The sequence below is a fragment of the Mesoplodon mirus genome (assembly GCF_964341445.2).
Source record: "Mesoplodon mirus genome assembly, chromosome: 7".
Lineage (NCBI taxonomy): Eukaryota > Metazoa > Chordata > Mammalia > Artiodactyla > Ziphiidae > Mesoplodon > Mesoplodon mirus.
Genome location: NC_138983.1, coordinates 72,669,573 through 72,682,059, shown reverse-complemented (window position 1 = coordinate 72,682,059; position 12,487 = coordinate 72,669,573). Strand labels below are relative to the sequence as shown.

At 49.0% G+C, this 12,487-nt stretch overlaps 1 protein-coding gene across 1 annotated transcript in view; it reads right to left on the bottom strand.

The window, feature by feature from the left end:
- Nucleotides 1-12,487, bottom strand: part of SLC6A5 (solute carrier family 6 member 5) — a 54,035-nt gene that overhangs the window by 28,819 nt on the left and 12,729 nt on the right. The window contains exons 5-6 of the mRNA XM_082628786.1: nucleotides 10,638-10,779; nucleotides 7,357-7,489 (exon numbers count right to left, since the gene is read on the bottom strand). Coding sequence (XP_082484912.1) covers nucleotides 7,357-7,489; nucleotides 10,638-10,779 — 275 coding nt within the window. The remainder of the gene's footprint in view (nucleotides 1-7,356; nucleotides 7,490-10,637; nucleotides 10,780-12,487) is intronic.

The window sequence follows — 12,487 nt, the reverse complement described above, 5'->3', positions numbered from 1 at the left end:
GGCCCCTAGCACAGCACCTAACTTGTACCAGATGGTCATTCAATGCAGTTAACTTCAACAAGCATCTATCACGGCCTACTATGACCTGGGAGCTGGGCCAGGGCTTAGATGCATAACGGTGAAGGAACTCGACCTCGGAGACCCAGAGACAATGTCTGAATAATGGGCTAAGCAGTTCCAAACAGGACACTGTGAAGTCCAGGGGAGGGCACTGGGCTCAATCCAGGAGATTACAAAAAGATGCATGGCGATGACGCGTGAGTCAGATCTTAGAGGCCAAGTGCAACGCAGAGGAGGTGAGGTGAGGTGGGAAGGTGAGGGAAGAAAGTGGGAAAGGCAGGGGTGAGGGCAAGGCCCTAAATTCACTAGGAGCACAGCACACAGTTGAGGCTAAGAGTTATGGGGCACTAGAGACATGGGAGGAGACAGGTCGTGGAGGCCCTGAGTACCAGCTGAAGGAGGCTCCTAGATTCTGAACGAGAGGAAAGGACCAGAGCTGAGAAATATTTGGGAAATATCATCAGCAGAACTTGGGGGCTGTGGTTGAATGGGGATGAGTGAGAGGCACCTTCCTTATCTGTCAATCAAACCTCAGAGTGGAGGAAGGGCTTGGGACCAGGATTCAGTAGACAGAGAGAAGAGCAGACTGGGAGAGCTTGGGCTCTGTACTCCCACGGGCCTGAGTTCAAATCCCAGCTCCATCACTTATGAGCTGGGCCACCTTGGGAAGTGACTTAACCTCACTGAGTCTCAGTGTTCACATCTGCAAAGTGGCAATAACAAAAGCATATTCCTCACAGGGCTGTTGGAAGAGCACAATGGGACAATGCATACAACATGGAACAGGTCAGGGACCCTGGAAAGGGAAGTGCCATTTCTGTCTTGCCAATGACTCACCGGTCCTAAATTTAATAACCCTGGCAACCCTCAGCTCATAAGCCAGTTACATCCCAAAAGTACATTAGGAAACACTTGGAAGGATAAGGCTAAGCTCCTGTCCTGGACCACCAAACCCTCCCTCATCCACAGGATGGGCATAGACAGCCAGCAGAGCACTGTTGGTTCAGAGCCCCTCTGTGCTCACCCACAGCCTTCCATCCTGGGGAACCCAGAACACCTGCCTCCGGGAGGGAGATAGAGTCCCCATCACACACTGGCTGCACAGACCCCATGGCCTGACAGGGGCTCCAGCCTGGCAGCGACTGGCAGGCACTGGGATTTTTAAGAGATGAGAACTGATTCAAGGACTTGCAAAGGATGGATTGAGGGAAAGTTAGGGTTGAGATGAAGATAAATCTCTCGGGGTTACTTCTTATTAATCCAATAAATACACACATATGCATACATAGGTACACATATTTTTGAGCATCTAATATGTTCCAGGCACATGCTGGGGAGGGTGGCTGGGACAATGGCCATAATAAAGGGGAGGACAGGGAAGCCCTCACTGAGAAGTTGCCCAGGACTTGAAGGGAGTGAGAATGAGCCAACTGGATATCTGGGAGAACATTCCAGACAGAGGGAACCGCTGGATAAAGACCCTAAGAAGGGAGTGTGCCAGCCTTCTAGGAGCAGCCAGGCAGCCACTGTGGCTGGGCAGGGGCACGGGGGGAGAGGAAGGCAGGGGTAGGGGTGGAGGCAGGGACAGATCCTGCAGAGCCTTGTGGGCCCGTGTGGGTGGGGAGGGGATGGGGTACGACTGCAGGGATTTGGGCAGAGGAGGGATACGATCTAACATTTTAGCTGTTACCGGCTTGCTGCGTCACGTTTACACTGCAGGGGCAGCGGTTAGGAGGCCACAGCAGCAATCCAGGCAAGGGACAGCAATGGCTTCATCCAGGGTGTTTCAGGGGAGCTAGGAGAAATGATCAGACACTGGATACACCGTGCAGGAAGAGCAACAGAACTTCCTGACCAGTTTAATGTGGAGTGAGGGGGGCGGGAGGCAGGAGTCAAGGGTGACCCCAAAGGTTGTGGCCTCAGCAGCTGGTGGGCAGAGGTTCCGTCAGCTGAGATGGGACAGGCTGCAGGTCAAGGAAAGATAAGGAGTTATTTCTTCCTCTAAACCCAATTACTCGTCAAGGCCAAAGTCTTCCTGTCTACAGACCAGAGACGGGCTGGTCTCCTTTTCTCCACACTGCTACCACCACCGACCAGGAGTCTCCTCCCCGTTCCCCGGGACAGCAGCCCCCTTCACTCTTTGCCCTGAGGCACTGGAATTACCAGGGACCATGAGGGGGGGGCTCCCTGCTCCCTCCTATCCACCCCTAAACCTGCTTCTCTCCTTCCCCTTAAGTGAAACCCTTCCACACACAGACGGTAGGAAACCCAAAGGCATCTGACGTCTCAGGAGAAAATCACCCACCACAGGATGACCTGGGTTGTCCTCCCAGCTGTCGGATGCGGCTGGGGAGAGGAACGCTACAGGGCCGGGCGGGGCCCCTCCAAGACAGCAGGGGCAGGGTGACAACTAAGGGATATCCTCTTCACCTCCTGACCATGTGAAGCTGGTGGGAGATGAGGATGGAAGGAGGCAAGGGAGAGGAGATGACATAGATAGTGGGGTCCAGCAGGAAGAAGACCCCAAGAGTGGCACCAGTCTAACTGGCTGAGACGTTGCCCCCGTTTGAGTGCGGGAGACAGCCCATTTCTGGAGTTACCTCCATGGATCAGCTCTTTGCAGTCCCATTTTACAGAGGAGGAAACTGAGGCTCAGGTTAAGCCTCTCACAAAGGGTTAAATATCTCACTCAAGGTCTCCCAGCTGGAGCCAAGATCCAGACTTGAAGCTTTCTAACTACAAAGCCTATTTCCATACCTTTAATGCCACTCACTGGGCCACATGATCAGAAATGTGTGAGGCAGGGTGGGGACTAGAGTGAGGCAAGGGAACACCCCGGGGTGCACAATTTAAGGAAGCACTCACTCTCATGGGGCCGAGCCTGCACATGCAGGAACCTGAGAATGAGCGCCGCCTTAAATTTCACACCCCAGGCGCTTGTTTGCCTCACCAGGTCCGGCCCTGGTATGTGGAATGATGCACTCACTTTCTCAATGGGGACTGCGTGAACTGAAAGGGCACACAGTTTCATTTCAAAATCCTGGGGATGCCTCCAGTGTGAGTCAAGTGTTAGTCAGGTGTTTGTGGAGGTTTCTTCACAGCTAGTTCTCCTGTGTCACGGGGGCTTCAGAATGCACCTGTTTCAGGATGGACTGTCAGCGGAATTAAACTTGAACAGTAATGAATAATACTTGGCAGGAGTGACAATGACAAATTGATCTGAGCCCGCTGGCCTGACACCTGGCAGCATAGTCCTCACAATGGGAGCCCTGAACAGGTGGTGAGGCCACTGCCCCCACCCCAGCCAGTGCCAGTTAATTAAGCTAGTTTTGTGTCCTTGTCATAACTCTCAGGCAGAGCAGCCCCTGAGGTCAGATGGGCTGCATTTGACCTTCAGGCTGCCTGCTGGTCGCCCCTGCCTCTGGAATTCTAGCTGCTCAAAGGGAGACTCAGGTCTCATAGGAAGCAAGCGGCCACTCTTGTCTCCTAGGGCCCTGAACAAGAGGAACTGAGTTTATCTTGCTGCAACAGAAGAAGGACATCTCTGTTGCTTAGAAATGACAGTCTTGGTGGAACTTCGATCACAAAGGAGCCTGTCATAATGAGGTACTGCAGCCGTGCTTCCAAACAAAGCTCCATGATTAATGTCTGCACAAGCCAGGGCAGGATAATAAACTGGGATGCATTATTTCTGGTGGTATTCCTCATTAAAAGAAAATTACTCACTGATCCCTAATTGGAAACCTTTCTCAATGAAGCAGAAAGATAACTTAGCAGATCTAAAAGAAAAGATTACTTGCTCAGGGCTACTCAAAAATCCCCATTTCGACATATATACACTACCAAACGTAAAATAGCTAGCTAGTGGGAAGCAGCCGCATAGCACAGGGAGATCAGCTCGGTGCTTTGTGACCACCTAGAGGGGTGGGATAGGGAGGGCGGGAGGGAGGGAGGGAGACGCAAGAGGGAAAAGATATGTATATGTATGACTGATTCACTTTGTTATAAAGCAGAAACTAACACACCGTTGTAAAACAATTATACTCCAATAAAGATGTAAAAAAAAAAAAAATCCCCATTTCAAAGAGAGAGAGCCCATAAAATCTAGCACCAAGGATTAAATTCTAAATCAATGCCAAGAACTGATTCTAACACCATGCCCCCCAAATTGCAGACTGATAAGCAAAGAAGGATCTTAGAGAATATTTATCTTAACACTTGAATTTGCAGATGTGGAAGATGGGACCCGGATGCCTCCTGGGACTTGCCCAGCTGGCAATGACAGCTATTGACAGCAGGACGGGGTAGCAGTGCAAGGGTCCTGATTCACAGTGGGAGGACTTTTATCCCCCCAGATGCAAATGAAGGCTCCAGAATTCTGCATTTCCATCTATTTCTAACAGCCCCTCCTTGGGAGAGGATGTCACGTATTGGAAAGAGTCTAGGCTTTAAAGGGAGACAGACCTGGGTTCAAATCCCAGCACTGCCACTTAAAACCTGTGTGACCAGGACTTCCCTTGTGGTCCAGTGGCTAAGACTCTGTGCTCCCAATGCAGGGGGCCTGGGTTCCATCTCTGGTCAGGGAACTAGATCCCACATGCTGCAACTAAGAGTTCTCATGCCGCAACTAAGACCCAGCACAGCCAAATAAATAAATAAATAAATTTAAAAATAATAAAGTAAAATAAAGTATTCGGGAGTTTGTGAGTAGGTTATATGTAAATACTACACCGTTAAAAAAAAAAAAAAAGCTGTGCGACCTCCAGCAATTTACTCTACCTTGATGCGCCTCAGCTTCTCTATCTATAAAATGGGAAGAAATGTCCTTACCTAGCTGGTTTTTGGGCAGATTGAATGCACTAATGCAGGTGAAGTAGTTAGCAGAGTGCCTGGCACACAGAGTGTTCAACCAAGTTCCCTTTCTCTTTCCATTTTCCCACCAGAGCCACTGCTTTCAAGATGTCAGCACGGCACAATATCCACTCAATACATCAGTCAATCATTATGACAAAAATGAAAAGAGTTAATGTCAATTAAGAACTGACCATATGCCAGATATTTTATATATATATATATATATATATATATATATATATATATATATATATATATATATATATATTCTCTCACCTAATCTTAGAACAGCTCTACGAGGGATGTACTATTATCCCCATTTTACAGATGAGGAAACTGAGGTTCCAACGGTTAAATAGCTTGTCCAGAGTTACACAACCAGAAAGTGATCAAGACGGGATTTGAACTCAGACTGGTCTGACTCTAAAGCCACCAGGCCATCCTTCCTCATGTCGCCAACAAGGCTGCTGTTCTGATCCTCCTCACCTAACACCTCTTCTCCTGCCAATCACACCTTCTAGCCTATCCTGCTAGAGACCTGTCCGGCCACTTCGATTGTGGTTGAAGGTGCCCTCTCTCCATCTCTAGCTATACGTGATGGTCCTGCAGTTCGATTTTGGCTGAGCAAAGACATGGTCCCTCTTGCTAAACAATCACCTGGCTGGCCCTTTACTGCCACTCCAAGCTCAGTTCCAAGTCACGGAAGGCAAGGAGCCCAGGAAACCTCAGGACTCACAGGGCGTTACTCTGAGGGTCATGTTAACATTTCCTCATCTTCCTGCTGCCCTAGAAAAACAATTGTTCCAGTCTCATAATACTCATTCAGAGCTAGCAGGGTCCTCAGTCCCAGCTCTCATTTTACAGAGGGGGAAACAGGTCAGAGAGGAAAAGTACCCCCACCCAGCTCACCCAGCAAGTGTTTCAACAGAATCGTGTTAGAGCCAGCAGATCTTAGACATTGCCCAATCCAACTGCCTTCACTTTAGAAATGAGACAACCAAAGGCTCCTGAAAGAGCTAAGATAAAGAAAATCTGCTTTGCACTTATTGGCTAAATAAATAAAAGCTAAGGGCAAATCCGAAGCTCAGCCAGGTTTCATCGTCCAAGCAGAGATGTCCCTACACAGAAAACACCACGGAAGGGCTGGGGGGCTAGAACCCAGGTCTCCTAACTCCCAGTCTGGCTCTCTCCCCACCTGATGTCATTTAAGGGCACCACTGGCTCAGGTGACCCTGACCAAGCTGCCAGAATACACCATTCAAGCCCATGTGGAACCAGATTACATGGAGAGCACCAGAAAGAATTGTTATCAGAAGGCCCTCGTGAGCTTGTCCATGCGTCCGGGGAGAAGACAGACCGCTCTCTGTGGCTGATGGATGCCAGGTGTGGGTGCCTGGTGGGGCCTGTGAAGCACGCCTGGGAGGTGAAGGCGGCATGGACCCTCACCCCCGTGAGGCCAGATACTTCCAAACGGGTTGTTTGCTATTGTGACCACAGTAAACCCTGGCCTGGACAACTGGACCAAGCCAAACTACACAACCTATGGTCTCAGAGTCCACCATCACATTCTATTCCTTGGGCCTTAAAGACATGTGGGGTTTCATGCTGAGACATGCAAATGACTCTCCAGATGATGAACTCGTACTGGTTATCATCAAAGTGGTTGGTTAACCATTTCATGGGGGTTTTCTAAAGCAGCAGGAAGAGGAGGGGAAAACACTGGGACCTTTACCACAACATCCAGCGTGTCCTGAGGGACCCTGCACACCGTGCCTGCCGTGCCTTGGAACTGAGCTTGGGGTGGGTGTCCCACCACCTCCAAAGGACCTGCCAAGTGACTATCTAGCAAGAGGGGCCAAGCACGTGCTCGACCAAAATCCCGCTGGCAGGACTATCGCCCTGTCATGCTGGGGGCACGTGGGGTGGGAGAGTGTTGGGATGGGGTTGGCGAAAGGGCACGAAAGGTGGAGAACAGGGTGGTCAGGAGTGAGGAGAAGGAATCCCCTTCACAACTTTGATCTTCTTCCAGCTTCCTGGGAGGAGCAGTGACTGAGCTGGCAGCCAGACCAAGAAGCAAAAAGCTGGCAGCACCAATTCTAGACTTTCGGGAGAGATGGCATCATATCGGGGAGTGCCATCTGCTGAATGAAGGGCCCCCGATAGGGAAGGAAGGAAACTCACCACAGAGCCCCCGCCACCCACTAGGAGCCCTGAGTACATCTGTCTCAGTTAACCCTTAAAACCTCCCGGGGAGAAAGGCATTATTATCCCATTTTACAGACAGCAGTGAAGTCACTTGTCCAAGGCCTCACAGCTACTCAGGGACGAATCAGAATTCTACCCACACCTCCCGACTCTCATCCCACTGCGCTTTGGCTGCTCTATGACACAAACAGCCCTGGGGGCCCCAGAGTTTTCTCTCAGATAAATACAAGTTCTTACTTTTCCTGAACTCTTGATTCCTTTTGCCAGGGATGCGTACACAATCACCCAAGCCAGGAAGAGGCAGAACGCTAGTGGCCACCTGACCTCGCCAGGATGTTCAATCCCTGCAGAAATCTTCAGCACAAAGTACCTATGAGTTGAAAGGAGAGAGGAAGGAGGGGAGGAAGAAAGGGAAGGATGAGCTGGCGGAGGTGACAGTCTGCAGGCTTTACCTTCCTGCAGAGCCTCAGACAAAATCCCAGCATCCCCACCCTCCAGATCAGGGACCTGATCAGATCCGGTTGTGAGGGATTGGCTCTAGGCTCACAGGCTCCCTCCCACAGCTCTCTGCGGTGAGACCCACTGAATTTACCCGGCTTTTAATTAATTATGGCCCTAAAGGGGCTTCCCTGGTGGTGCAGTGGTTGAGAATCCTCCTGCCGATGCAGGGGACACAGGTTCGAGCCCTGGTCCGGGAAAATCCCACATGCCGCGGAGCAACTAAGCCCACGTGCCACAACTACTAAGCCTGCGCTCTAGAGCTCGTGAGCCACAACTACTGAGCCCGCGCGCCACAACTACTGAAGCCTGCACGCCTAGAGCCTGCGCTCCGCAATAAGAGAAGCCACCGCAATGATAAGCCCGCGTACCACAACGAAGAGTAGCCCCTGCTCACTGCAACTAGAGAAAGCCCGTGCACAGCAATGAAGACCCAACGCAGCCAAAAATTAAAATAAATTAATTACAAAAAAAAATTATGGCCCTAAAGGACCTACTGTATTAGCACAGGGAACTATACTCAATATTTTGTAGTAACCTATAAGGGAAAAGAATCTAAAAAAGAATATGTGTGTGTGTGTAACTGAATCACTTTGCTATATACCTGAAATTAACACAATATTATAATTCAACTATACTTCAACTTAAAAAAAAATTAATTATGGCCCTGGGCGGGCTCTGAACAAGGCTATGTCAGCTCTACCATCATCTGGAGCTGCCCCAGGAGCAGTGCAACAAATCCAACAGCGTCGGGGTTCCTGGTGTAGCAGCCCCTGGAATGGGCATTATGGAGGTTGTTGTCTTTACATAAGGACACATCACTAACAGAAACTCTAAACTGTCAAGGATGATTTTTGTGTGTTTCTGTATTGTTCTACTCTTTTGTGAGAATGTATCCCAAGAGTTTTTGTACAACTTTAAATTTAAAAAAATCAGTACAGAGTCATTATGGTAAAAGAATTAAAAATGCCGCTGTGCATTTTAGTTCAGGTTGTGATGAGCATGTCCCAGGGCTGAGGTTGGCTGAAATGTAAAAGCAGGGCTGGCTGGGCCTTACTCAAGGAACGTATTCGAAGACAGACAACCAGCCGCAAACAGAAGGGGGATGGCGCTCATCTGTAGCGACTGCTGGCACCTGTGTGTAAGCTGAAGGTGGCGACGCCCACATCCCTGGCTAGAGGGCAAGCAGGCAGCCTCACCCCTGGGGACAGGAAGCAGCTTCAGAGACCATGAGTCATGACGCCAGATGGGACAATCCCCTCAACTCTGTAATAAAGTCACACAGCCTGGATGAAAGTGCTGTGCGTGTAGGTGGGTGTCTTTCTGTGACCTGAATCAAGGGCCAGCCAGCATCCAGACTCTGCTGAGCTGCAGACATGACAGCCGAGTGTCCTGACCTGCTGAGGGAAGTGAAGGGGGCAGCACTCCTCCAGCCAGCTAGCCAGCGACACTGTGAGAGGCTGTTTAGCGGTTCACAAGAGCAACCTGGAGCTCTTTTAGTCTCAACTCCTGGGGCAACCTGGGCTCTAGAGTAGAGTAGAAGTCACCAAGGGTGGAACCAGCCTGGGCTACCAAACCTTAGGGACCATACTTCTAAGCACTGGAAAGGACCCCCAACCCCACAATGGGCAGGCCATCTAGCCAACAATTCCACGGCCCCTTGGCCATCTCAACTACTCCATGATTTAATAAGGGATATTGGATGGGCCCCAAGAAGCTCCTGATAACATTCCCTCTTGGAAATGAAGACTGGTCCCAGAGGATGAGCAAAGCCACCAAAAGCAGATTTGCAAAACACTTCGTAACACACCTGACCACATGGATTATGTGATCAGATTTCAGCCCACCACGAGGTCAGACTCCTTTCTCAGAGTTCAGGGTGAATCAAGGCCCACCCTCACTGGTCCTACGTTTTCTTCAAAGGGGATTATTTCTTCATTCAGCCTAAGTGCCCCTTCTGTTCTACAGGAAACATCCATGTGCCCTCTTAGTCCACAGGAGAGAAAGCTTGGAAGAACTAGTGGGAACAGTAGTAACCACTTCCTATTATCTAAGTAAAGGCCACAAACCAAGGGTCCCCTGACACATACATTTTACGTGACCCCAGTGTTTCATCTGAATTAGTTTGCTAACATTTAAAGTGGGAGAGACACAGAAAAACTCCTATTTTATTTCCAACTTCTCTTGTAAAATGGAAGCTCTGGCAGCACTGCCCACATTCTCATAAGACAGGGGCCAGTTGGAGCTGAGCATCAGCAGCCTCCCTTACACTGGGCAGACCTCCCCTCCCGTTGGCCACAGTCCCCACCATTCTGTATCGTCTTAACACTCCCTCCCTGCCAAGCCCCCAAGTACATTTGAGTTTACAACCCCCGACTTAAGGCTTAGCTAGAGAACATTATCTACTCTCTGTTGAACTCTGTCTCCATCTACCTCCCTTATGAAATAATTCCCTGAACGTTTTTAAATCTTCCTGTGGTGGCTGAGGATTTCCTAAATCCCTAAACCTCAATCCTCAATGTCTGGCAAAATGGATGAAGAAAGTATAAAACTAAGACAGAACTGTTTAAAAAAAAAAAAAAAAGGAAAGAATTAGTTCTTCTTTAAACCAAATCACTGATCATGATTTGTTTCCTGACTTGCCTGAATTTTTGTCTCTCTTCCCCTCACAAGTGCAGAAGGAAAAAAACAGAACAAGTAAAAGCAAACAACAACCTAGTCAACTGAAGGTCTGCTTAGATGGCATCGGAGGAAGGTTTTGCAATGTTTTTGGCATCAGCATCATGAACTACAGCAGCACCCATTCTGTTCCCACCAGCATTCAGCCAAGTCTCCTCTCCAGGCCCACAGGGCACGATAACCCGCTCCCAGAAGCCAGACCAGGGAAAAAAATCTTCCTCCCTGAGCATCTGAGTAGGTAGGGAGAGTACAGAGGGAGGCAACCCATCCCTCTAGTCTACAAGTTGGATAGTCACTAATTCACTGGGTTTCTCTTAGAAAAGTTTTTTTTAGAATCTTACTTGAAATACTCTTCACTCCCACTGACAAACGTTTTATTGGCCTGGCTGGTGAAATTAACCATGGTCAAGTTGGGATAGGCCGTCATGCAGAAAGTTGAGTTCTTGATCTGTATTTTGGGATGGTCACTGATCACACAGGAATCTGTTTAGGAGAGGATGGAACGAAAACACAGTTAAATCTGTACAGAAAATAGACACGTGTATCTCTCTAGCAACTTAAAAACAAAAGCCAAACATATTTGCCAAATATTGGAGAGTAACTTTGCGAGGGTATTAACTGAGCAAAGCTAGATGCAGATGAACCCCAAACTTGTGTGCTATTCATCCCTGAGCCCCCAGTACCCCCCAGCAGTTCCCGGTCCTGGCAACAATGGCTCCCATTTCTGGAGCGCGCTCTACACGCCAAGCGTTTTACATGCATTACCTCACGTAAGGCTCACAACAGCCTCTGCTGTGGGTACTATTGCCTCTGTCTTTCAGATGAGGAAAAAGGCTCAGAGGTTAGGTCATTCTACCAAAATCACACAGTTAATGAGGAAGAGAATCAGGATTCAAAGCCGGATCGTTACGACTCCACAAAAAATAAATGGCTTGCAGAAATGAATTTTAATCAGACATAAGTAAAACTTCTGAAGGGCTCTACCACAGAAGGCTTACTAATAAGCCCACCTTGAATCCACTGCTTGGCACAACGGCCAACATACAGAAGTTCCCTAAGATATGTGCCATGTGCTTTCTGCACACTCGCGTGTGCTCGTGAGCCTGCAACAGGACTGAACAAAGGGGTTCTCAACTGGGAACGAATTTGTCCACTAGGGGGCACTTGGCAATGTCGGGGGACATTTTTAGTTGCCATATTTGGGGAAAAGGGTGGTACTGGCAACTAGTGGGCAGAGGCCAGGGATGCTGCTAAACGTCCAACAATGCATAGGATAGTCCCACGACAGAGAATTATCGAGCCCAAAATGTCAATAGTGCTGAGGTTGAGAATGCCTGACCTAGGCTGGGATGGGAACAGGGAACTAATCAGGTGAGTCTTAGCATATCAGGTACCGTGCTGGACGCTTTACCAATTATTATCTTGTGGAAGCCTCAGAAGACCTGGGAGGTGCCTGCGATTATCTCATTTGAAATAGGAAGATACTGAAGTCTTTCTGACCACATTACAATGTTTCCATGATCACTTGATGGATATTTTAGATAAAGAGTCCACCAGGATTAATGCCAAAGGATATTAATTTATAAAGAAAGGAAAAGTAACAATAACAACAATAACTAACACTTATAGGGCACTTACTATGTACTATTTTAAATGTCTTATATGCATTAACTAACTTGAGCCTCACATCACACCCGCGAGGTAGGTATTGTTATTATCTGTATGTTACAGGTAAAGAAACTGGGCCCAGAGAAGTGCGGTTGCTTGCCAAGGTCACACAACAGAATCAGGAGGCAAACAGTCACTCTCTCTTTGGAGGCCATGCTCTTAACCACTTTACTGGGAAGCAGAGAGCAGGGAACATAAACTCAAACACCTTCAGAAGCCACGCTGGTAACACAACTTTGAAAGATATAAAATGGAGGGTAGGGCTTCCCTGGTGGCGCAGTGGTTGAGAGTCCGCCTGCTGATCGATGCAGGGGACGCGGGTTTGTGCCCCGGTCCGGGAGGATCCCACATGCCGCGGAGCGGCTGGGCCCGTGAGCCATGGCTGCTGAGCCTGCGCGTCCGGAGCCTGTGCTCCGCAACGGGAGAGGCCGCAACGGTGAGAGGCCCGCGTACCGCAAAAAAAAAAAAAAAAAAAAAAAGGAAGGTAAAAGGGGGTGGCAAAACAGAGAGTACGGTCTGCCCT